The 26,396-nt window shown below is 33.3% G+C and overlaps 2 protein-coding genes across 3 annotated transcripts; both read right to left on the bottom strand.

Annotated features, from left to right (window-relative positions):
• Positions 1–4,323: 4,323 nt before the first annotated feature.
• Positions 4,324–26,330, bottom strand: LOC143045969 (kelch-like protein 6). 2 transcript variants are annotated; one of them, XM_076218856.1, is made up of 3 exons: positions 26,232–26,330; positions 8,988–9,213; positions 4,324–8,259 (listed from the first exon to the last, which is right to left on the bottom strand). In XM_076218856.1, exons 2-3 carry the CDS (start codon positions 9,160–9,162, stop codon positions 6,782–6,784), a joined length of 1,653 nt encoding a protein of 550 aa, XP_076074971.1. In that variant the 5' UTR covers positions 9,163–9,213; positions 26,232–26,330; the 3' UTR covers positions 4,324–6,781. The 2 variants fall into 2 exon arrangements, with proteins under 2 accessions (XP_076074971.1, XP_076074972.1); XM_076218857.1 differs by having other exon boundaries at positions 26,221–26,245.
• On the bottom strand, positions 9,990–14,346 carry LOC143045968 (uncharacterized). Its single transcript, XM_076218855.1, has 2 exons — positions 10,252–14,346; positions 9,990–10,038 (listed from the first exon to the last, which is right to left on the bottom strand). Exon 1 carries the CDS (start codon positions 14,280–14,282, stop codon positions 10,680–10,682), a length of 3,603 nt encoding a protein of 1,200 aa, XP_076074970.1. The 5' UTR covers positions 14,283–14,346; the 3' UTR covers positions 9,990–10,038; positions 10,252–10,679.
• Positions 26,331–26,396: the final 66 nt, after the last annotated feature.

Below are 26,396 nucleotides of genomic sequence, written 5' to 3'. Positions count from 1 at the left end.
TAATCCAGCCTTTATGCCGTGCATAATCTGCTATGACTTTAAATTCTAAATACAGTTGATCATAACCAAATCTTTGAAGACAGAAAGATGACAAAATATTTAGCTTTTAATGCAGTCATTGAACCATAACTGAGGTAAAAAAAAAAAAAAAAAGCCAATTCCAGACAGAAACATCACACCATAACGCATGTGTATACAATGCATAGAACAAGATTATCCACATCTTTTATCTTTTGAAATGTGATTCTTTTGAAATGTGATTCTTTAGAACAGAGCCCTTATTCCTCACATTGTAAATACAGGCAACAGTAGTTTACCACTGTTCGCAATTCATAAATTGATTGAGAAAAAACAAATCCAGGTTACACGCTTAAATTGAGCCATTTTCCTGCCTTGGTACAGGACATTTTATGAAAACATTGTTGGTTGAACGTGGTTTTGGGGCTAGCCAAACCTCCCGCTTTAATGGCAATGTTAAATATAACACTAAAATGACAGTAATTGACATTAAACATAAGGGTTATTTAGTAACTGATTAGTAAATTGAACATGCACGAGCATAACATAACAATTGACATATGTAAACACCATAAGAGGAGGCAGAGGTTATGTTACTGCTGAGAAATGTAAAATTGATGATTGGGAAGTTGAATTCGTCCCGTTTGTCATAGATTTTAATGTGAAGTGGTCCATCTGTGTCATTATTGAGGAAAAGATTACGGTATGAAGCAGTCCTTCTAGTATCAGCAGTATCCTTAATTTTAAGTTCACATGACTTATGCCATGTTATATATTCATGATGTTTGATTGTGTTTGATCATATATGCTGTTTTAATGTTTTTTCCCATAGGGTCAATGTTAAACTTTTCTCCAGTTTGCATTCCAATGACAGCCATTCTGGAATTTCTATGTGGTATTGGAACCAAAAATTCCAACTGGCAATTGCAATATTTGCATTAGTTTCAATGCATGTCTCTTCTAACAAAAAGAGAAGAATTTTGATTTTTTTAAAAACATTTTTGCCGTTTCTGTGGCAGTAGCAGCCATTTTTAACCGTTCCAATTTCTCTTGCACAACTTCACTTAGTGATACACATTATGGTATAGTTCCTAGATTTGCTGTTGCAAGCAATGGCGGATGGCCCCTTCCAAAATTGCAACTCAATTGCAACCATTTTGAAATTTACAACAGTACTCTCAAATCGTATTTTCTTGTTAATTCGACCTGTTGATTCTGTTTATAATGCTTTTTTTGTTATTTTATATTATAGTGATCTTGTCTATATACCAGCTTTTATTATTTGGAATATATTCTAAGTTTCACTTCTTACTACATTTGTATAAACTTCAAGATTTACCAGTATTTTTTTCTAAAGTGAATATTTTCGAAGGGTTAAATATTTCACAGTGGTGACTTGCCATGGCTTTGTTTGGACTTGTTTGTTTGCTTTTTGGCCTTGAATGTTTGTCCCTAATATTTTATTAACTGTGCATTTGCATTCAGATATTGCAGATCAAATTTATTCGTTTATAATGTATTAATGTACGTTTTTTGATTGAGATAAGCCTGCCAATTTATATTTTACCGTGTGTTTTTCTATGTTGTGATGTTATGCTATTGTTTCAGAAAAAGGGAGAAGGTTTGGATCCATTAAAACGTTTAATCCCGCTGCAAATGTTTGCACCTGTCCTAAGTCAGGAATCTGATGTTCAGTAGTTGTCGTTTGTTTATGTAATTGATACGTGTTTCTTGTTTCTCGTTTTTTTTTATTTTATATAGATAAGACTGTTTTCCCGTTTGAATGGTTTAACACTAGTAATTTTGTGGCCATTTATAGCTTGTTGTTCGTACATTAACCTAAAATGGTTTACTTTTTATACGACCGCAAAATTTGAAAAATTTTTCGTCGTATATTGCTATCACGTTGGCGTCGTCGGCGTCGTCGTCGTCGTCGTCGTTCGAATACTTTTAGTTTTCGCACTCTAACTTTAGTAAAAGTGAATAGAAATCTATGAAATTTTAACACAAGGTTTATGACCACAAAAGGAAGGTTGGGATTGATTTTGGGAGTTTTAGTCCCAACATTTTAGGAATTAGGGGCCAAAAAGGGCCCAAATAAGCATTTTCTTGGTTTTCGCACTATAACTTTAGTTTAAGTAAATAGAAATCTATGAAATTTTGACATAAGGTTTATGACCACAAAAGAAAGGTTGGGATTGATTTTGGGAGTTTTGGTTCCAACAGTTTAGGAATTAGGGGCCAAAAAAGGGCCCAAATAAGCATTATTCTTGGTTTTCGCACAATAACTTTAGTTTAAGTAAATAGAAATCAATGAAATTTAAACACAATGTTTATGACCACAAAAGGAAGGTTGATATTGATTTTGGGAGTTTAGGTCCCAACAGTTTAGGAATTAGGGGCCAAAAAGGGACCCAAATAAGCATTTTTTTTGGTTTTCGCACCATAACTTTAGTATAAGTAAATAGAAATCTATGAAATTTAAACACAAGGTTTATGACCATAAAAGGAAGGTTGGTATTGATTTTGGGAGTTTTGGTCCCAACAGTTTAGGAATAAAGGGCCCAAAGGGTCCAGATTTAAACTTTGTTTGATTTTATCAAAAATTGAATAATTGGGGTTCTTTGATATGCCGAATCTAACTGTGTATGTAGATTCTTAATTTTTGGTCCCGTTTTCAAATTGGTCTACATTAAGGTCCAAAGGGTCCAAAATTAAACTTAGTTTGATTTTAACAAAAATTGAATCCTTGGGGTTCTTTGATATGCTGAATCTAAAAATGTACTTAGATTTTTTATTATTGGCCCAGTTTTCAAGTTGGTCCAAATCGGGGTCCAAAATTAAACTTTGTTTGATTTCATCAAAAATTGAATAATTGGGGTTCTTTGATATGCCAAATCTAACTGTGTATGTAGATTCTTAATTTTTGGTCCCGTTTTCAAATTGGTTTACATTAACGTCCAAAGGGTCCAAAATTAAACTAAGTTTGATTTTAACAAAAATTAAATTCTTGGGCTTATTTGATATGCTTTATCTAAATATGTACTTTGATTTTTGATTATGGGCCCAGTTTTCAAGTTGGTCCAAATCAGGATTCCATATCAAGTATTGTGCAATAGCAAGAAATTTTCAATTGCACAGTATTGCACAATAGCAAGAAATATCTAATTGCACAATATTGTGCAATAGCAATTAATTTTCAATTTGAGTTATCTTTCTTTGTATAGAATAGTAGTTGATAATATATGTTGGAAATTTACCAGACATGACTATGATGTCATTTTCTATTTTTATTTGCCAATAACTTTATGTAAATAACTTCATTGGAAATTTGCCAATATAAAATGTTGCTGATGAAGCTTTTTTTCCTTATCTTATCTAAAATGTTTTTAGATAATGTATGTTGGACATTTGCCAGACATGACTATGATGTCATTTTCTATTTTTATTTGCCAATAACTTTATGTAAATAACTTCATTGGAAATTTGCCAATATAAAATGTTGCTGATGAAGTTTTTTTTATTGTTTTATACAATAAACAATGTATATTCACTTTTACTACCAACCAATCTTTACCATTCAGTGATAACAAGCACTTTATTTTACATTTTAATATCTTATGATGTATTTAAAAGAGTAGTTATTGTTGCAAACTCCATTAGAAATTTGAATTGATATCAGTTTTGGAAAAAGGGAAACGGGGATGTGAAAAAAAGGGGGGGGGGGGTTAAATTTTTCTCATTTCAGATTTCATAAATAAAAAGAAAATTTCTTCAAACATTTTTTTGAGAGGATTAATATTCAACAGCATAGTGAATTGCTCAAAGGCAAAAAAAAAACTTTTAAGTTCATTAGACCACATTCATTCTGTGTCAGAAACCTATGCTGTGTCAACTATTTAATTTTAGATTTAAAAAGTTTGAAGAAATCTTTAATTGATTTGTTAAATCTTGACATTTGTTTTGTGTAAAAAAAAAACATATAATGTCAAAAATTTGATCACAATCCAAATTCAGAGCTGTATCACGCTTGAATGTTTTGTCCATACTTGCCCCAACTGTTCAGGGTTCGACCTCTGCGGTCGTATAAAGCTGCGCCCTGCGGAGCACCTGGTTTTAAATTGTTATTTGGATGGAGAGTTGTCTCATTGGCACTCACACCACATCTTCCTATATCAATGTACATAAATACATCACAAATTTTTGTTAGGAAAATTTTGAAATTTATATATACTGTTGGAACCTCAGGGCATCACTGACAAAATTTGGATATAGTTTCAATAGGTTGGCTGTTATAACAAATGATTCAGAATTTATATTTTTTTATTTTGTTTCCATGGTAGCGGTGGCTCCACATTATATTATAGTTCCATTAAGATTTGTCAATTTTGAGAACCTAGGAAATGCAATATATGTCACCCACATTGTTGATCAAGTGAAATAATAACTATGAGTAATATTTTTTTTAAGTTAAATTACATATTAGAAAGTTATGTATATATATATCAAAAAAAGAAAAATTGTGAAAAAAAATATATCTATATATCAAGTATAATATAAAACAGGATTTCTATGAAAAATATCACAAAACAAAGTGAGAATATGCAGGTATGGTATATAAAGCAGAACACATGGCAAAGTTAAATCAAGAGAACACCTATTGTACATTCCTATATAGTTGTCACACATGTGCAAAACTGTACAATTTTGAAACCACACAAATTGATTACTGGTGTGTCTACTTTTACAAAAATTGCTTACTTTAAAACATTATCATCATCTTGAAACCATCACATACTTTTACATACAATCAAGTTACAATTCTACATGAAAACATGCCTATTTTAATTATAACTATATTAGTATATATTCTAATGTTAGTTTTTGCAGTAACTTCATGCGGTCTGTAATTTCTTAACTTACATCTTTTCTGTTCCTTTATAGAGATGACTTTACACCTTTAACATATATGAGTGAACATTGTGAAAGAAGAGTATTGTAAGTAGAACACACATTTTCAAGTTAAAGTCTAAAACAAAACAAAAATTATTTGTACAAAATAGAAAAAAAAAATCAGTAACAAAAAAGGTATAGTGAAAAATACCACAAACAATAACTATAACTAGTAAATATAAAAATATAAAAATACAACAACCATTACTGTTTATTATTATGCAAATTTCTTATTATGACAATGTTTCAGATCTTGATATTTTCTCATTGATGAATTTATTCCATAGTAGCTCAAGCATATAAAATATCAATTATGTTCAACAAATAAAGTCTTATACCTCTGAAGTAAAAGATAAAATAATTGTCACACTAAAAAGTTATCTAGTAGAACATGACAAAACAGCAGTTAATTACAACCTTGATTTGCAGCTAACTTTTAAAGGAGCAATAGCTTCAAGAAGTAGAAAATGATTTTGTTTGGTCCAATCATTAATGAAAGTGAAATAAGGAAATGTTAATTCACTTACAACATCCAATTTGGTTTGATTTTGTAAAAATAAGCAACACCTAAAAACAATTATCTGATGAACTATTCACTTGCGAGTGAATAATTGGTTCTCATTGAATTTGTATTAATGTGAACGTCAATTTCACCCAATGGCTAGAGATGGTTACCTATGTATAAGTCAACTTCAAGCATTAAGTGGAAAATAATTTCAACACTGAAAGTGAAACAAAGGTGAACCATTTCATTGACTGATTAGATCCACAAAAACTCATTCTTATACAGGTAAAAATTATATTTATATTATATATATTTTTTTAATCTATAACATGAAATCAAACAGACCATTTTTTTTCATCAGAGGTGATCTCTATAATAATAAGCATCTAGACTTAAATACACATGAAATTCTGATATTTATTTTCGAGTGCATGCATTGTTAACTGTATATTTCAGACTTGTTGTTATATGGATATCTGTTTTAGTAGGTAATAAATCAAATATGAGAATTTGAGTCAAATAGGCGAACACAAATTTGACAGCTAATGCCCCTTAAAAATGTCTTATTATATTACTTAACACAACTCTGCAATCATAAATTTTCTTAAAATAACTCGACTCATCATTGATCTCCCATTTCTCACATACAGTTATAAAAAAAGATTTGGGTAAAGTTTGGTACAAAAAATTACAATAAAAAGTGTGGCTGATTTGCAAACATGTTATGATAATTACATTACATGTATGTTTTGTTATAATAAATTATTTTGATTAGCCTACAGTAATCTTGCATCATTATGAAATTAACCTTCATTTCAAAATGAAATGTAACATTCATGATGACACAAGCTGTTCGATAAAGTTTACAGGTAAATAAAATAACAAAAACATGTCCTAGTTCAGTGATAATGAACGTCATATGTTTCCATGATCCCAGCCAAATAATATAATTATAACTATTGAATGCTTCTTTTACTAATTTGATAGGGTTGTAATGCATCTTATTTAGTTTGATGTTTTAATACACACCAATAAATTTACGAATTAAAGCATTTTATTCTATAATGATAACATGGGCCCTAAATAGCATAAAGCAATTCTTTAGCGTTTATCTGACATAATACATGAAAAACTGAAGAAAAAAATAGAGATTATATAGAATTCCATTATATTTTACATATTATTTTGAAATATCACATATACATGATATATGACAAAAGTGACATTAAATCTATGTGACACTCAAGTAAAGGTTTTAGTCTAAATTAGAAAGATATAAAACTGTTCAGGATTCTTGAAACCACATTAATTAACCAGATATTTCTTACTCAAGATAACTCTGAGTAGGTGAAAGTTACACATGGGTGCTTTGAATTCAGATGGTATTTCTACAATTTTCTTAAAAACTGGATCAAACGAGTAAGAAGTGAAGTTGCTACTTGCACATCCTATGATCAAGATTTTATTTTCCTTCAAAACAGTTCCAAAATGTTCAAATTTCTGAGTCACTCCAACCACTTCTGTGCCTTCTGTTTCATTGAATTGAGCAATATTTCCTTCTCTAAATATTATGAAGATATCTTCTCCAAATGTGACGGTCTTCCCAACAACTCCAGCACAGGTTAGTGGCAATTCACCAATTACTTTAGATTCTCCTTCTGTGACATCAAATGACTGGATCAAAAGAGATGCATTTCGATCATTTTGCTTTCCGCCAAAAGTATAGATCTTAGATCCTTTCACTGCTACTGTCATAGATGAAATGGCTTGTTGCAGATTTCCAACTTTTTCACATGTGTTGGTATTAGGATTGTATCTTTCTATGGTAGATAAAGTTTCCATGGTTTTGGACATTCCTCCAATGAGATAGATATATCCATCAATGGCAACCATGCCATGTCCCCATCTTGCATCATGGATACAGTTGTACTGGTCCCATTTATTTAGTTTTGAGCTGAAGTGTAAGACCAGGTGTTGTTGGTTATAGCCACCAGATATGTAGATATCATTGTTGAGAGTACAAACAGCAAAACAGGGACCAGGCTCAATAGGTAATGGTGCCAAATGGAACTGCTTCTTGTCTTGGTAACTATAACATTGGACTTCTGTCTTAGAGGGGTCAGGCATCCTGCTACGAGTACCCACCATACAAAATATTTCTTCCTTCCTGTATGAAGATTCCAACATATCTGCATTAAGCTCTGCTAATAATCTCTGATCCACCATGACTTTTATTGGTCCAATTTGATTAAGGTCGGGAAACTTAGTCATTAAATTTCTGACATACTTTTCATCCATTAACTGGAATTTCAAATGTTCAAAAATGGCTACAAGTACCTCACTGCTGATATTTTTATTAGCTGTGTACCATTTCATTACCATTTCACACACAAACTCCTCTGATGGAGTATTCAAATCTTGATCATCAATAATCTTGAGAAGCTCACCTTCATGTAGTGACAAGAACTCCATACAGTTAACAATAACGGGGAATTTCTTAACAAGAAATTTCCACATGAGAGCCTGTAGATCTTCGAGACTATACAGGAATGTCAATCTCCAGAAACCAATGCAGTTTTCAACAGATAGATTCTTCCGTAAAAAGCTCTTACAAAGATCTTGAAGAGTTTTGATCTGTAGCATGGATGCAGACTGTAAAACATGTACTACATTATCTATGCTTACAATATTCCGTCCTGTGTAGATGTATTCCAAAACTAAGTGGAATGCATCACCTTTCATACCCTTTATTTCTACTGATTTTTCAGTACTTTCTTTAAAACCTGAAATATTAAATCAAAAATATAAATACATGTAGGTATGATTTATTCTATAACTAACAATGAAACAAGGGGAGTTTCATTAAAATTTGAATACATTTATAGTTGTAGGACAACTGTGAAGGCACGTTGATGGATGATTATAAAACATCATTGATCCTTATGCTGTATTTGTTTATAAAATAAATAATGTTGTAAAAAAAATCCCTCTTCTGAAGACTTATACCTTTTTTTTAATTTAAGACAGAATTCCTTCATGTCATGCTCTATCATGTCTATGGTCATTTTGACATAGGTAGGCTTTACATTTGTTGATATTTTACACCAAGCATTAGCATTACTAATTGATGTACAAGCAACCATGAATTATGGTCTGTGTACCCATTAATAGAGTGTCATTATCAGTACACTAGTGATTCCCTTTTCAAAATTGAAAAAGAATTTTATAATTTCTTGATAGAACCAGTTATTATTTTCAAAGTTTTTTTCTTAGTGATAATTTTTCATATCATGCTACTCTCTAGAGATAAAAATATATTGTGACAAACTAAGGGGGCCTTTGCCCTTCCATGAGCTTAGCTGAACTTAGAATACCATCAATTATCTATAATTCTCAACCATTATATTTACTAAAATTCTACATGCTTGTTTTCTAAATGAAAGTTAAATTATTATAGAACTGTCTCCTTCATACAAGTACATGTACGTACATGTATTATATTTTGACTTACCAGACGTAAACATTGTTGAGAAATATTGGGACATTGCCGCCAGAATGATACGATGACATTTGAACTTTTGACCTTCAACAATAACTTCTAAATCAGCAAAATGCCCTTCAGCCCAATCTTTACTGATGCCTTGTGTCAAAGCTGGAAAATACAAACTCTCTACACTTGGTTCCATTGTATTTATTCTGGTCGTCACCACTACTGGGTTCTGTTTTGCGCTGGAAGTCTGAAATTATACACAAAAAACATTCAACAGACATCATGCCTTCAAGTCCAGTAAGTATGTACATTTTTTAACATAATATCAATGAACAGACTTGGATGACACATTAAATATACAGCTGGTATCATAACTCAGTCTATATTTTTCTTCAGGTTTATGTTAATTTATTAAAGCCAATTTTAAGATTATCATCTGTCAAATCTAGTCAACAAAAAAGAATATAACTTATTAATTATGTATATTACTGTAAATGGGCTTTTATTCAAATTTTGTTCAAACAAAGTCTAATTAAAATATAAAAAAAAAAATAAACATGCTTATGTATTCATCTACGGGTAGTAATTGGTTAATAAAAGACAGCCTGAACCATTTGAGGTCATCACAGAAATCAGTTACAGATTTTTTTGTAGTTTTTTTTATGAGGTATATGGTTGTAGATCTAGAGAACTCAGAGGTCACATAATTCCATTAATTAGTATTACATTTCAATCCTCAATATTTAGTGTTCTCCCCAGTATTTCCATATAGCACCATTGGATTTTTAGATGGAGGGTCTTTCATTTCTGTATTCTTTAATGTTAAGCCATTTTGGTTAATATTCTTTATAATTTTGCTAATTATTCTCTATTTTATATATTTTAGAACCCTATTGTTCCCTATTCTCTATTTTATATATTTTAGCACCCTATTGTTCCCTATTCTCTATTTTATATATTTTAGAACTGTAATGGCCTGACCATTAAGTATAACCGACGATTGGGCTCAAGGAGAAAAGACTATCAGGTGCTGATACTTTAATTATGAACCAATCTGACATATGGTAAAAAGCTGAAAAACAAATAAAATACAATTTTACAATGTGTTCAATTAATGTTATTAAAACTAAATGTCAGCGGTAATAGATAGCATAGTCCGTTGAATCCGAGAAAATGTTGTACTTTCAAGAGCAGTTATAAATTTCCAGTGTTTCATGGAGAGAATGTTCAAATATGTATAGAGTAATTTGAAGGCTTCAAAAACAATGTTGTAAAGTTAACTCACTCTGTGGTTAGCCACGAATTGTGTCCTAGATGACGTTTGTCCTTTGAAAAGTTCTCCAGAACTGGTATGACCTTGCAATGTTCGGTTTGAGATCCGTGTGAGCAGGGGAAAGGTAGCGATGATACGATGTTTTAATGTTCTTATAAGGTTAAAGATGAATAATCCTCCTAGACTGGAACACATAAATAGATTAAGAATATAATCAAACGAACTATATAAATTACGGAACGGTGTAACAGAATACTCCCCGTCTGATGTCTATCTGATATCACTATTCCATAAATTTTTCGAATATGAATACAAGATTTACACAAATGAATTAATCCCAATATAAATTGAATATATACAGGTGAAATGTCCACTATTAGTCGTGTGAGAAATATCACGTCTCAACTTACAACATTTCACTATAAAGTTTCTAGAATAGATTAATTCCACGGAAAACTGGGTTCGGCACAGTTTCTTGTCCTATGAAGAAGGATCTCTCCAATGAGATCGCTGTGATTTGTAGAATGTTCCAAAGCTGTTGTTGAGATAGTAAGAACTGTTTTCTCCAACGTTGTGAGACGGCGACGACGGTTAAAGGTGGTCCTCCGATGGGTATGACGAGAGGTAATATTTGATGCTCTTCCGGTTTGGCGAAAAGTTCCATCTTTTTTAGTATCAGACGAAATTAAGCGTTTCGTCGTAATGTTCAATCCTGCTGATCTTGCAGTTTTATCTGTGAAGTGGGGTCCTCTATGTTTGATTTTGTTGTAGTAATGTCCAAGAAAAGGTGTTACTTTGTGATGATGTCCAGATAAGACTATTGGTTCCTTTTCACTAAAATTCAAGTCAAATTTGGCAATACTGCTTCCTCCTACGAGTAGAGGTTGCCTGCTCAAAGGCAGATTGATATTGGCAATAGGCCCTTCTATCGGAATAGGTTTGTGAATGCTACTGATTTCCTCACCATGAACTTCAAGTCCTGTTGATTTCGGAATGAAGTTTTCTTTATCTATAGATTTTTCTATAGAAGTCAAAGATTTTGCTTTTAGTGACGCGAGTGATGTCCCTTTAGAGGAATTCGTGCGTTTACCAGGCTTGGTACTAGGTCCTGTACATTCAAGGTATTGTATTGAATGCGATTTTACGACCTTGGCATTCGAATGAAAGTTTTTGTCTTTAGACTGAACAACAATTGGATTATTGTCCTTGACGGCTATTTCCGGTCTTGAGGCAAGACGTTGTTTTGATTCCGTGATTGAAACGTTGGTTATCTTTGTGTTGACTTCAATAGGAACAGTTTGCTTGTCAATGTATGTATTTCCAATTATGACCCAACCAAGTCTCAACTTTTGGGCAAATGGAGTTCGGGATGGTCCTAGGCGTTGCTCAAGGACGTGGTGTGCCTCTATAAGGTCCCTGCCAATTAGGAGTAGAATTGGACAACGTTCCTCTATTGCCGGAATGCTTCCTCTCAGTTCTTTCAGATGAGGATGATGCATTGCAACTTCAGGAGTAGGAATTTCGTCTCGATTATTGGGAATATTATTACATTCAATTAATGTAGGCAGATCAAATTGTACGTCACTATGTACAGATTTTATGACGAAATCGTTTCCTCTTTTCCCGGAAGTAGCTACTCTGCCGGAGCATGTTGTAAGAGAGTAGTTTTCAGGTTTTTCCCGAACGTTGAATAGACTGAAGAATTCAGGCGAGGCAAGAGACCGGTTGCTTTGGTCGTCAATAATGGCGTACATCCTGATAATTTTGTCTGTCTTGTCCTTGTGGTACACGTCCACAGGTAATATCTTGGCATAAGATTTCTCGCTCTTATGATCTTTGTAGATCTCTGTGCAGATCGAACTCACAGAGGTTAACTTTGTTTCAGCGGACTCTGTCTGCTCCCCGCCGTAGACTTGTGTTAGCTCCCCGCCGTAGGCTTGTCTGGGTGAGCTAAACTGGGAACTTTCAGATTGTTGTGGTCTAGTGATGTGAAGTGCTGTGGTATGTCGTTTACTTCCACACTCGTTACAATTGATACTTGCGTTGCAGTCCCGACTTCTGTGTGTGGTTGACTCACAACACTTGTAGCACACATTGTTTTGTCTTAACAGTTCCTTGCGTTCCTCGATTGGTTTGGCTCGGAATGCTCGGCATTCAATCAAGGTATGCTTTGTCTTGTGTAAGATACACAGATCTTGTTGTTGACTGCTGTCTTCAGTTTGCTGTTCAACAGCCGTCTTATGGACGTTGACTTTAGAGTACGTCTGAGGTGTGAACCTTGGCGTAGCGTCTTTTGTATTTGGTGTGACTTTTGACCCAAAGATGAACCCAGGATCGTTCTTTGTTTTGCTTATTTCCCTGATGAAGGCAGAGAATTCTGTGAAAGGTGGAAAGGCAACTTCATATTTAGACTTGTATCTTGTAGCCCTCGTTGTCCACTTTTCTTGGAGTCCGTACGGTAATTTTTCAACAATTGGATTTATCCCGGACGAAGAGTCAAAGTATGCTAGCAAACATCCCAGCTTGGGATTTTCCTTGTGATATTCTATTTCTGATAGAATGTCAGACAGTTCGTAGAGACGTGCGTTGTCCTTATTCGTCAATGTAGGGAATTTGGCAAGTTTACTCATGAGAGAGGCTTCCAACATTTCTGGAGCACCATACCGCTCGTCAAGCCTCTTCCATAGTCTCTGTATACCTATTGAAGGATTATTGGCGTTCGACGCTCTTATGCTAATGGCGTGTTTAGCAGACTCTGGACCGAGCCACTTGATCAGTAAATCGATCTGTTCTGAGTCAGAGACTTGTAACTCATCAGTCACGTTCTTGAAGCTTGCTTTCCAAGTATGAAAGGATTCTGCCCGATCGTTAAAGCTTGTTAATCGGGAGAAAAGCAGGTCCTTGCGTAAGAGGAATCTAGTTATCTCTGATGTAAGGTTGATTTGTTGCTGGTGTGCAACAGGGATCTCTTCTATTACGTCTTGTTTTTTGTGCGAAACAGGGATCTCTTCTATAACGTCTTGTTTTGTGCGTAAGACAGGGATCGCTTCTTTAACACCCTGTTTTTGGTGTTCAGTAGTGCTCTCATCTGAAAGACCTAGTTTTTGCATGCCGGTTACTAATCCCAGATCTGGGATAAAGGTAACTTCCGGTGACTTATTATCGAAAGGCAAGACGGCAGATGTCTGTGACAGCAAGTTCGATGCCACGGATGGCACGAACGCTGGTGCTTCGTGACTCAGCTCGATCTTAACAGGAATTTGTTTTTTCTTTTGAGGTCCTGTTACTTCCTTAACAACAGTTGATACAGGAAGTTTATTGACGAAATCTTGCACACGCTGGAGCGGGTCTTCCTTTTCGTCAGGGAGATCGCTATACGCTTGGCTATCATCGTATTCCAGGATACGAGCCTCGGCTTCTGCGGCTGCAGCTTCTCTTTGTGCTTCAAGAAGATTAAATTTGGCTTTAAGCTCGGCCTTTTCCCGGCTTACTCGTGCGGCTTCTTGTTGCATTTGAGCCTTCCTGCGCATAGCTTCTTGTTCTAATTGCGTTTTTCTGTGAGCGGCCTCTTGTTCTAATTGCACTTTTCTGTGAGCGGCCTCTTGTTCTAATTGCACTTTTCTGTGAGCAGCCTCCTGTTCTAGCTGAACTGTTCTCTGTGCGGCCTCATGTTTACGTTGAGCGACTTCTTGCTCCATTTCTGCCTGTTTACGACTGGCTTCCTGTTCCATTTCAGCCTTTTTGTGTGCTGCTTCCTGTTCCATTTCAGCTTTTTTGCGTGCTGCTTCCTGTTCCATTTCATTTTGTCTGAACAGGGCTTGTTCTTCTAACATTGCTTCCTGTTGTAGGATAAGGGCATGTTTTTCGACAAATGCTATCTTAGACTTTGCAGCCTCTGCCTTGGCTCGCTTTCTCCGTGCCAGGCTTGACATGTCTGACACGTTAGAGCTACCGCTGTGAGAGGTTTTCTTACCCCTTGAGGTCTTTGTTTTAGTGGATTTGGCCTTTGTTAGAGCGAGGCGATGCTCGTGTAGTTTTTCCATAACTAGCTCCACTTTGGACAGACGTAAATCCAAAGAGAGTTTACATGCATCAATTTCTTTTTGACTCTCCCATGTTCGGGTCCTTTTCAGAAAGTCTAAGTATTCATCTGTGAGCCTACGATAATTATTACAGGCTTTAACAAGTTTGTCCTGGACTGTTAGGAGTTGCTGGAGATCGTTAGGAGGCGTTGTTACTTCCAATAACTGGGATTCAATGTCTGCCCAGAGAGCCTCTAGTTCCTGACAGAACTTGTCACGTTTTTCAGTGAAAGCCCCTTGTCCTTTTTCCGTGAGGTCACGTACTCGCCTAGCCTCGGGAGTTTCATCTGACTGTGATGTATTAGACGGATTTTCTAATAGTTCAGGGACATCTCCTTCTTGGGGCTGAATCTCTTCTTGTTGTTCTACATGACTGGGATCCATGTTGACTCAACGTTGTTGGGTTGCTGTCGAGTTCACACAAGATATGTAGTCCACTGTCAGTGTAAAGGTATGTACGTATGTACGTTGCTACGTTGTCGTTCCTTGTCTGGATATGTAAAGACAGGTTGTCGTCAATTTACTGTACGTCAAGGGATGACGCGTATACATGCAGGGCTCAACAGGTAGGTTGTTGTGTAGCTGTATAACTAACGTGGAGTGGCGTTATCTGTGAGACACAACAGGCAAGTTGTAGACTTTTTACTGTAATGGCCTGACCATTAAGTATAACCGACGATTGGGCTCAAGGAGAAAAGACTATCAGGTGCTGATACTTTAATTATGAACCAATCTGACATATGGTAAAAAGCTGAAAAACAAATAAAATACAATTTTACAATGTGTTCAATTAATGTTATTAAAACTAAATGTCAGCGGTAATAGATAGCATAGTCCGTTGAATCCGAGAAAATGTTGTACTTTCAAGAGCAGTTATAAATTTCCAGTGTTTCATGGAGAGAATGTTCAAATATGTATAGAGTAATTTGAAGGCTTCAAAAACAATGTTGTAAAGTTAACTCACTCTGTGGTTAGCCACGAATTGTGTCCTAGATGACGTTTGTCCTTTGAAAAGTTCTCCAGAACTGGTATGACCTTGCAATGTTCGGTTTGAGATCCGTGTGAGCAGGGGAAAGGTAGCGATGATACGATGTTTTAATGTTCTTATAAGGTTAAAGATGAATAATCCTCCTAGACTGGAACACATAAATAGATTAAGAATATAATCAAACGAACTATATAAATTACGGAACGGTGTAACAGAATAAGAACCCTATTGTTCCCTATTCTCTATTTTATATATTTTAGAACCCTATTGTTCCCTATTCTCTATTTTATATATTTTAGAACCCTATTGTTCCCTATTCTCTATTTTATATATTTTAGAACCCTATTGTTCCCTATTCTCTATTTTATATATTTTAGAACCCTATTGTTCCCTATTCTTTATTTTTTAGTCCTTTATTCAGCGCATTTGCCAATTATTCTATACAGTGTAGTCTGTATACCCTAAAATTAGAGCATCACAAACAAACAAACAAACAACAAACAAATAATTTATTAGAGTCTCACCTCTACCCAAGTCAAAGTGAACTGCAGTTCTTTAGCAGTTAATTAGCATTCACAGTTCCCGCTTGACAGCAGTTATTTGGCAGTTTATTAGCATTCACAGTTCCCGCTTGACAGCAGTTATTTGGCAGTTTATTAGCATTCACAGTTACCAAATATAAGGCAATGATTAATTTGCATAAAGGCATTCCAATAGCATTCCATAGCTGTTTCTTAGCAGTTTATTTAGCCTTCACAGTTCTTTGGCAGTTATTTTTAACGAAAAATTTAAATGAGATCTGAATATTCATAAGAACTGCTATAATAACAGCTATCAAATAATGAATATTCATGAGAACTGCTATAATAACAGCTGTCAATAATGAATATTCATGCCTAATATGGTTTTATAAACTGCTAATAACTGCTGTGGAATGCTATCAGATCTGCCAAAAGTTGCAATACAAAGGCGACACATGAATACTGGTAATCAATATACAGTGTACAAGATATGAAAGCAAAAATTATTAAAATTCTAATATTTTACTGTAAGTCTTATGTGAAATTTCAAAAAGTTGTACTTAAACTTATATTTGTAATTAGAGCAGTAACTATACAATCTAATAACAGACTGAATTTTAAGGGAATGTAAAAAAAAAAAAAGAGTAGCACTTACTTTAGCTGGTCTTAGACCCTTTATTAATTATATAAGTGGCCGTAATGATATAGGAACAATTAAAAATGCACTTTAATTATCAAAACTTTAAAAAAAAAAGCAACTTATTTAAGAGCTATTACTGCTAAGAGGCTTATCACTACCTTGACTAAGTGATTTTCAAATAAGAAGTTATTTCATTGTTATCATTATTTTATTATCAAACATGCCAAATGTACTGTTTTTATTCTACTGTGGATTCATTTATTTTCGTGGGTACCAATGTTCGTGGTTTGAGGAAAACTTGCATATTCGAGGATGTTTAATTTCGTGGTTTTGACAAAGTATGCATATTTTCCTTTAGAAAATTTGCAATTCGTTGAATATTTAAATTCGTGGTTTCCCGGTACCCACGAAATCCACGAAAATTGGTATCCAACGAATATTAATGAATCCACAGTATTAAGTGTGGACCAAAAGACAACAGTTATATCCTCTTTCTCTTTTGGAATTTTAAACAAATAAATTCTTGATACATGTAATATATAATGTTTCTTTTTTCTGAAACAAACTAAAGTAAAATTATATATTATAAATTAATTTCATTAAATTGATTATTTGGACAATTTTAACCAATCAGCTATTTGCAGTCTAGGTTTACCTATGAATTCCCTCCCCCTTTTTTCAACTCTCGAATATGATTAGATTTGTTTTTTTAACAAAATAATAGATTAAAATAATCATATTTATTTTTTCAAATAACATCTTGAACTGTAAGTATATATATGCTAGTATTCTAATACAATCCTGTCAACATCAGATATTCTATTTAAGTAAACAACTATCCCCCCTTTTTGTGGGCTTTCTGTATGATTTCTGTTTCCCCCAACAAAGTTATGTCAGAATATACACAAGCATTAACTGTAACTTTCAACTTACTGTACTGCAGGTGTGTAAAAGTATTCAATTCATCCAAAATTAAGCTTATAAATGACAAAAATACAGTTTTTCACTAGCAAGTATTTCCACACAACATGGAGCCAAAATGCACATTTGAAAATGATCAAATTATCTTCAAATAAATGTTTAACTTCAAGCTGAAAACATAGCCAGATCCAAGCATTTTTATAACAAAGATTAATAGGTCAACTGCTATCGAACTGCTGTCATAACTGTTGTCCTGACTGCTAAGAGGAATGCTAAGATGAATGCTAAGACGAATGCTAAGTCGAATGCTAAGATGAATTCTAAGACGAATGCTAAGCCGATCTGCTAAGAAATGGTGAAATGTGGCAGTTTTTCAAACTGCTATTAGATTGAATGCTTAGAAGAGCTAAAGGACTGCTAAAAATATGAAGAACTGGCAAATAACAGCTAAAAAACAGCTAATAATAGCAGTTCAGTTTGACTTGGGCTATAAAACATTTGATATAAAACACAATATAATATTAACAATTTATAAAAGAGCCACTCTTATGTTATGAGTTATGAGACACAACTATAATTAAAATTTTAAATTCAGATATAATAGCATCATGGTGAATAAAGAGCTGCATCATGAGTGCATGATACCCCCATTGCCCTCTTAACTCACCTTTATGCTTTAATGAATTCATATGATCAACTAGATATGCTGTTAGCACTGCCCCTAAATAAGACACACAGTAGTAGCCATTGACACAAAAGATAAAAATTTGACACTATTCAGGCTACCTAAAGTTAAACTATATATAAGATTGTGGCCTCAATTGTTTTAAAACAAACAAAACTCAATAACCATCCAAATTGTGAAAAATGGACAGATGAAACCTGTTAGACAAACATGACGTGCACCTTACAAATATTCCATACACCAATAAAAAAATTTGTAAGGGTTCCACGGAACCCAGTGTCTTGCCTACGTTTGCTGTTAATCGCAGACTCAACAAAAATGAGGAAAAACATCAATAAAAATTTCCCTCTCGATACTGTCTTTTGATTGAAAGAAGCTTCCAAGTTTGGTAAAAAATCCAGGATAGGTTATGAATCTAATAAATGTTTTATAAACTTTAACTGCAGACTGTATGTAATGTTAACTGGAAGAAAAACTAAGTCCATTTATAAGTAAAATACGGAAAAAGTGAATTTTTTTTTTACAAAATTTACTTCTGAATAATATCTTATGATCAGAAACAAGCTTTTGTCTAAGTTTGGTAGAAATCCAGGATAGTTTAAGAACATTATAAAAATTTTAAAAACTTAAACCACAGAGTGAATGTTTTGTTTCTGGCAAAAAAACTAAGTCCATTTATAAGTAAAATACGGAAAAGTGGAAATTTATTTTTACAAAATTTTCTTCTTGATACTATCTTATGATCATAAACAAGCTTCTGTCCAAGTTTGGTACAAATCAAGGATAGTTTATGAAAGTTATTAAAATTTTAAAAACTTTAACCACAGAGTGAATGTAATGTTTCCTCGCAGAAAAACTAAGTCCATTTATAAGTAAAATACGGAAAAAATGGAATTTTATTTTTACAAAATTTACTTCTGGATACTTTCTTATGATCATAAACAAGCTTCTGTCCAAGTTTGGTAGAAATTCAGTATAGTTTAAGAAAGTTATTAAAATTTCAAAAACTTTAACCACAAAGTGAATATTTGTGGACGCCGCCGACGACGACGACGGAATGTAGGATCGCTTAGTCTCGCTTTTTCGACCAAAGTCGAAGGCTCGACAAAAAGGACAGTTTAGGCCTTGCAAAACAGACCAAAACACAAAAACTTAACATTAACCTACATGTACATGTATGAACCATGAAATTTCAGAAAATGAGGTCAAGGTCAGTTATAGTATCAGAGAAACGGATATAACCATGTTCCTTGAACCTTGCTCACTGATGCATTAAATGAGGTTGAAGTCAGTTGAACTCTATCTATTGGATTTGAAGACATTGCAAGCAACCCAATACCAAATACAGTTATCCTATTATTTGTAATAAGAGAGAATTTCACATGACAAACAAGAATGTGTCCATACATGAAGTATATGGATCCCCCACTTGCACTATTATATTCTATCTTCAGTGAGCCGTGAAATTAAGGTAAAAAATCTTAATAGAAAGATCATATCATAAGGAAGATACATGTATGTACTAAGTTTCAAGTTTATTGGACTTCAACTACCTTGACCAAAAACTTTAACCTGAAGCAGGACAGACAGACGTACGAACAAACTAACCAAAGAACAGATGGACGAACAAACTGACGCAAACACCAGAAAACATAATGCAGTCTGCGCAAAAAACTTTTTCATCTACTAGTCCGGAAACTAAATATCAAAACTCGTCCCTATATGACTTTGTAAAATTTTGAAATTTTCTCTAGTCCGAATCAATATTTACTAATCTGTACAGATCTATTACAAGTGGCTAAAGGTGAAGACTGTATTGCCCCTCTTCTATTGTAGGTGGGGCATGAAAAACTATAATATTTTTTAAATTGCTGCTGAACCATGAAAATGAGGTCAAGGACAAATGGACATATATAACAGACAGAAGCTTCTTGGCATTAGTTATCAGCAAACAAAGTATGAAGCATCTAGATCAAATTCCACCTGCTGAAATAAAAAGCTTGTACAAATAGTTTAAACTGCTTTGGGATAGACTACTGTAAATTCTGAAATTATTGCTTGCATTTATATTGAGATTTTGTCTTTTAGACTATAATGCAATTTGAATTTTTGCGATATTGAGAAAAATCCTGATTAATTCATATAAAAAGTTTCAAAATGTGAGTTTAAATTATTGTTTATAACCATAATAATCCTGTCACATTTTTTGCAAAGATAAAAACATAAAAATAATTTCTGAATTTACAGCACATGTAATATGTAATCCATATGTCTCACATGCTGTGACTTTTGTCAAAGGCAAAACTAAAGTACTCAAATTGAGAAATGTTGTTTGATTTGATGAATGTCCTTTATCATTAATACTGTTTCCTTAAAATATTTCATTGTTTCCTTAAAATATTCCTTCATTCATCAGCAAAATATAAACAAATTTTTCATATGCAAGCAGGGGCGGATCCAGCCATTTTAAAAAGGGGGGGTTCCTAACCCAGGACAAAGGGGGGGTTCCAATTACATGTCCCCATTCAAATGCATTGATCGTCCAAAAAAAGGGGGGTTCCAACCCCCGGAACCCCCCCTCTGGATCCGCGCCTGGCAAGTTCCATTTTAAAAAATTACCATGAATCACATCTGTCACCATGGTCACAAAGGCGTTAATCATTACTCATTATTTTACTATGGCAAATGTTTGGGATGGGATTGACTATGAGCTTGAAAAACTTGTCCAAGATAGACTTGGTTTGGAGTTGGATAATTGATCTGATACCTGTCCTAATGAGGGCACAGTGATTTTAAAATAGTTAATAAAATTATTGTCTTCTCCTCTTTTGGTAAACAATATTCCATCAGAGAATTACATATTGCATGTATTGTCTGCATACATGGACTATTTACAAAATGTTTACCCTAATTTAAAAAAAATGTAATAGTGCAATAAAAATATCAAATTTGTGATTAAAACTATGTCTTAATTAATGCTATTTAATAATTAATAGAACACAGATAAGCTGAAGCAAGATGTTCCCTAAAGCTAGAAATGGATGGTGACTGAACAAGCACCACAGGCAGCTGATTCCACTGTGGTGTTGTATACAGAAAGTAGGAATATCTGTAGGAGTCCTTAGATTATGTACAAATGTATGTGCCTACAAAAAATTTAATGTATATGGACCATAATTTGCTATTGGGCTCGTTTCCTATAACAATAGAAAAGTGATAAAAATGTGTATTACTGTAAGAAAAGTTGTAACTACATCTAAAGATGCCTTTATTTTTATCAACATACAAGTATATGCTTCTCTTCCCTAGAAAAAAAATTGAAATTAACAAATTTAAAAGATTATACGACCGTATTTTTGTGTCGTTTCTCGCGTTACTTTTCGCTTCCGAAGTGCATAACGCTGACTGATTTATAGATAATCGTCACCGGCAAATTCATAACTTTTGCTTTCAAATAATAAAGAACATCGACCAATAAGAATAGTCAGAAGAAAATGCCGAGAACTATAAGTATTTCTGTAGCAGGTGTAAGAACACTAGTGTTACTTTGGTTTCCGATTTCGTAACGCAAATTTTAGATGATGTAATCTGCTTTGTTGTAATAGAATTCTTTATAACAATATGCAAATATGAACTCTCGCGAGATGTTCAAACAGGTAAATCAGAGATGATTTACATTCTAGTTTTGTTCTTCGTAATAATTAAGTTAGAAAATGACGTTATCGTTATGCGTTACGCGTTACATTTCACACGAAACAGAAGTCCAGTTATTTCCTTTTTTTTATTAAAATTGTTTTTGTCGTTAAGTTCTAATCATTTCCGGTCATACGTGAAACATGTGACTAACATGTGATCACGCCCTTACGGCCGGATATATGAAATACTAGGTCTAAACATTGTTTTTGTTTCCAACGGGATGTTAGCAAACATAATCTGTAGACTTGTTTCGTCTTGTTTAAACCAGGTGCTCCGCAGGGCGCAGCTTTATACGACCGCAGAGGTCGAACCCTGAACAGTTGGGGCAAGTATGGACAAAACATTCAAGCATGATACAGCTCTGAATTTGGATTGTGATCAAATTTTTGACATTACATGGTTTTTTTTTACACAAAACAAATGCCAAGATTTTACAAATCAATTAAAGATTTCTTCTTCAAACTTTTTAAATCTAAAATTAAATAGTTGACACAGCATAGGTTTCTGACACAGAATGAATGTGGTCTAATGAACTTAAAAGTTTTTTTTTGCCTTTGAGCAAATCACTATGCTGTTGAATATTAATCCTCTCAAAAAAATGTTTGAAGAAATTTTCTTTTTATTTATGAAATCTGAAATGAGAAAAATTTAACCCCCCCCCTTTTTTTTCACATCCCCGTTTCCCTTTTTCAAAACTGATATCAATTCAAATTTCTAATGGAGTTTGCAACAATAACTACTCATTTAAATACATCATAAAATATTAAGATGTAAAAAAACTGCTTGTTATCACTGAATGGTAAAGATTATTTAAATTTATCAGTTGGTAGTAAAAAGTGTATATACATTGTATATTGTATATAACAAAGATTTAAGTTGATTCTGGACAAAGAAAGATAACTCCAATTAAAAAAAATTCTTGCTATTGCACAATTAGGATATTTCTTGCTTACTATTCTGGACAAAGAAAGATAACTCTAATTAAAAAAAAATTTGCTATTTCACAATATTGTGCAATTAGATATTTCTTGCCATTGCACAATACTGTGCAATTGAAAAGACTTGCTATTGCACAATACTTAATATAATAATTTTAGATCCTGATTTGGACCAACTTGAAAACTGGGCCCATAATCAAAAATCTAAGTACATGTTTAGATTCAGCATATCAAAGAGGCCCAAGAATTCAATTTTTGTTAAAATCAAACTTAGTTTAATTTTGGACCCTTTGGACTTTAATGTAGAATTTGAAATTTGAAAACAGGACCAAAAATGAAGAATCTACATACACAGTTAGATTTGGCATATCAAAGAACCCCAAGGATTCAATTTTTGATGAAATCAAACAAAGTTTAATTTTGGACCCTTTGGACCTTAATGTAGACCAATTTGAAAACTGGACCAAAAAAACTTCAATAATCAAGAATCTAAGTACATTTTTAGATTCAACATATCAAAGAACCCAACCGATTCATTTTTTGTCAAAATCAAACTAAGTTTAATTTTGGACCCTTTGGACCTTAATGTAGACCAATTTGAAAACGGGACCAAAAGTTGAGAATCTACATATACAGTTAGATTCGGCATATCAAAGAACCCCAATTATTCAATTTTGATGAAATCAAACAAAGTTTAATTTTGGACCCTTTGGGCCCCTTTTTCCTAAACTGTTGGGACCAAAACTCCCAAAATCAATACCAACCTTCCTTTTATGGTCATAAGCCTTGTGTTTAAATTTCATAGATTTGTATTTACTTATACTAACATTATAGTGCGAAAACCAAGAAAAATGCTTATTTGGGTCCCTTTTTGGCCCCTAATTCCTAATCTGTTGGGTCCTAAACTCCCAAAATCAATACCAACCTTCCTTTTGTGGTCATAAACATTGTGTTTAAATTTCATAGATTTCCATTTACTTAACCTAAGGTTATTGTGCAAAAACCAAGAAAAATGCTTATTTGGGCCCTTTATTGGCCCCTTATTCCTAAACTATTGAAACCAAAACTCCCAAAATCAATCCCAATCTTTCTTTTGTGGTCATAAACCTTGTGTCAAAATTTCATAGATTTCTATTAACTTAAACTAAAGTTATGGTGCGAAAACCAAGAAAATGCTTATTTGGGCCCTTTTTGGCCCCCTTATTCCTAAAATGTTGGGACCAAAACTCCCAAAATCAATACCAACCTTCCTTTTATGGTCATAAACCTTGTGTTAAAATTTCATAGATTTCTATTCACTTTTACTAAAGTTAGAGTGCGAAAACTAAAAGTATTCGGACGCAGGACGACGACGACGACGACGACGACGACGACGCCGACGCCGACGCCAACGTGATAGCAATATACGACGAAAATTTTTTCAAATTTGCGGTCGTATAAAAAGGAAAATACAATTTTCAAAGAGATTGCGCCGGGGGTCTATTATTTTCCTACGTGCATAATGTTACATACGATCTTGTGTGAAAATAAATGCCCAATGACTTGACAAAATCGATTTCAGATTTGACAGACGTTATAACACACTTCGTTTCCGGATAACGATGTAAAGGGTCCTTGGAAAATTCAATCGACATTACGTCTCTTATCATTGTGCCGATGCTCGTTGGATTGATTTTGCTTCAGCAGTAAATATTACTGGATATTTTAGGTGAATAAAGATAATTTAATAAAAAATACATGTTAATATACCGTTACACTTGGAATGTACAAAGTTGGTATCTTTGTCACAATTTTTTTTTTTTTTTTTTTTATTCATGTTCTGCAAACACTTTTCAGAAACGCAATAAACTTGTCAAAGGAGAAGTAAACTTTTACCATGCATGACTTGAAAGGAAGTACTTTATTGATTTTAGCCCACTAAAGTAGGTTAAAATGTGGAAACCATGTAGATGGTGTACAGGTCTCAAATATCACATGGTGCCTATTTTAAAGATTTTAATTACAAGTTAAAAGTTTTTTTCTTTACTGGATTTTACATTGCCAATGATTTGGAATAAATTGTATATAACTGGAATTTCAAAACCAAATATAAATACATTTTTTTAGCTAAAACATCAAGATACAACGATTATGGTATCCTGTATCAATGAAGAAAATATGGAAATTTCTGAATAAATTGTACTAATTGTTTTCAAAACAAGCACATATATTTAGGAGTTTTATAATACTGTTACATTTAAGATGGATTTTAAGAAAAAGTATACTGTTCAGATTATTTTAAGCAGATTTTGCAATAAAATAAAACTAAAAAAATGCTTTCAGGTTTCTTATGGTTTTCTGTCGCGTTTAAAAAAATCTTTAATTTAACATTGAGAATAGATTTTAAATATTAACATGAAGCAAGTAACACTAGTAATGGTGTTCATTTATGTCTTTTGAAATATATTGTGCAAAATAAAGAAAATAAAGATTGGTTTCCTGTTTGGTTTCCTGTCACGTAAACGGTGAATCAAAATGTATTAATTTTTTCTTGAAAAACTCAATTGTTTTATTAATACTATTCTAACACCAACACAACCCACAGAATAAAAGTTAAAGTTTTATAACTTATAAAAAAGGATACAAAAAGAAACCAAAGGCCGAATACCAAATTATGGTTCATATGAGAGACTATTTTTTTTAGAGTGAATGTTTTTTCCTAACTCTTAATTAGCTTTAATGAGTATGACTGATGGAAAAGCAACAAAATGGTACAATATCTTATACATCATTACCAATCTTGTGTGTAGCATACATGTACCTTTTGCTAGACGGTTTGTGATGGCAAATTCAATGTTGTGAGCATGTTTGTAACACTACTCATATTATGGTGTTTATTGTAGACATACCGAGCAGCTCATCTTTAAAGCATCTCAATTTCAGATACAGATTCGGTTGTGTGAGGGTCCAAAACAGAACAAGAATATTCAAGTTTGGGTCTGACGAGTGCTGGGTATGCCTGGGATTTTATGTGTGGTTTTGTTATTTTTAGACTTTGTTTTACAAAACCGAGTGATTTGTTACCTTTGGATGTAATGTCATTGATATGTTTGTACCATTTTCCCTTTGAGGTTTGACACCAAGTTAATAAAAATGTATTGTACTTTTCAATGATAAAATTAAGAGACAGCAATATATATCAGTACAGTACTTTTAGAGACATATATAATTTGTATGTATACTGGGATGATTATTGTTGTAATTATAAATTATATCTGACAATCAATTCACAATTGTAGATTGTTATGCCCTTTATCACTTTATGCTGAGACTACTATAACACAAATTAGTAGTTTCAGCTTTATGCAATTATGGGCCCTGGAAATTTTGGGGAAATAAAAATATTGATTATTCTTATATTATATATTATTTATCTAGAAATATTGTTTGAGGGTCTCATGTCATATAACCTTTAATGCTTTATTGTTACATCTGTCCCACACTTTTAAAATAAGTATTAATTAGTCTGACTTATAGTATACCTGTCTCGTGTCAACTTTCACCTGCTTACTGGTACCTACTAATTATCAAAAATGGGAACCTGTCTGTTATGGTCTACCTAAAATAATGAAGGAACTAGACTCTTTTCATACCGTTACTTATTCTTTAACTTTCTTTATATATATCATGCAATGTTTAAAGTATAA

Source organism: Mytilus galloprovincialis, chromosome 9, assembly GCF_965363235.1.
Source record: "Mytilus galloprovincialis chromosome 9, xbMytGall1.hap1.1, whole genome shotgun sequence".
NCBI lineage: Eukaryota > Metazoa > Mollusca > Bivalvia > Mytilida > Mytilidae > Mytilus > Mytilus galloprovincialis.
This window is presented reverse-complemented; position numbering and strand designations above follow the sequence as displayed.

Coding starts and splice junctions, on each gene's coding strand:
- LOC143045969 (XM_076218856.1), bottom strand. CDS start 9,162: ATGGAACCAAGTGTAGAGAGTTTGTATTTTCCAGCTTTGACACAAGGC. Junction 8,260..8,987: donor CTCAACAATGTTTACGTCTG/GTAAGTCAAAAT, acceptor TTAATATTTCAG/GTTTTAAAGAAAGTACTGAA.
- LOC143045968 (XM_076218855.1), bottom strand. CDS start 14,282: ATGGAAAAACTACACGAGCATCGCCTCGCTCTAACAAAGGCCAAATCC.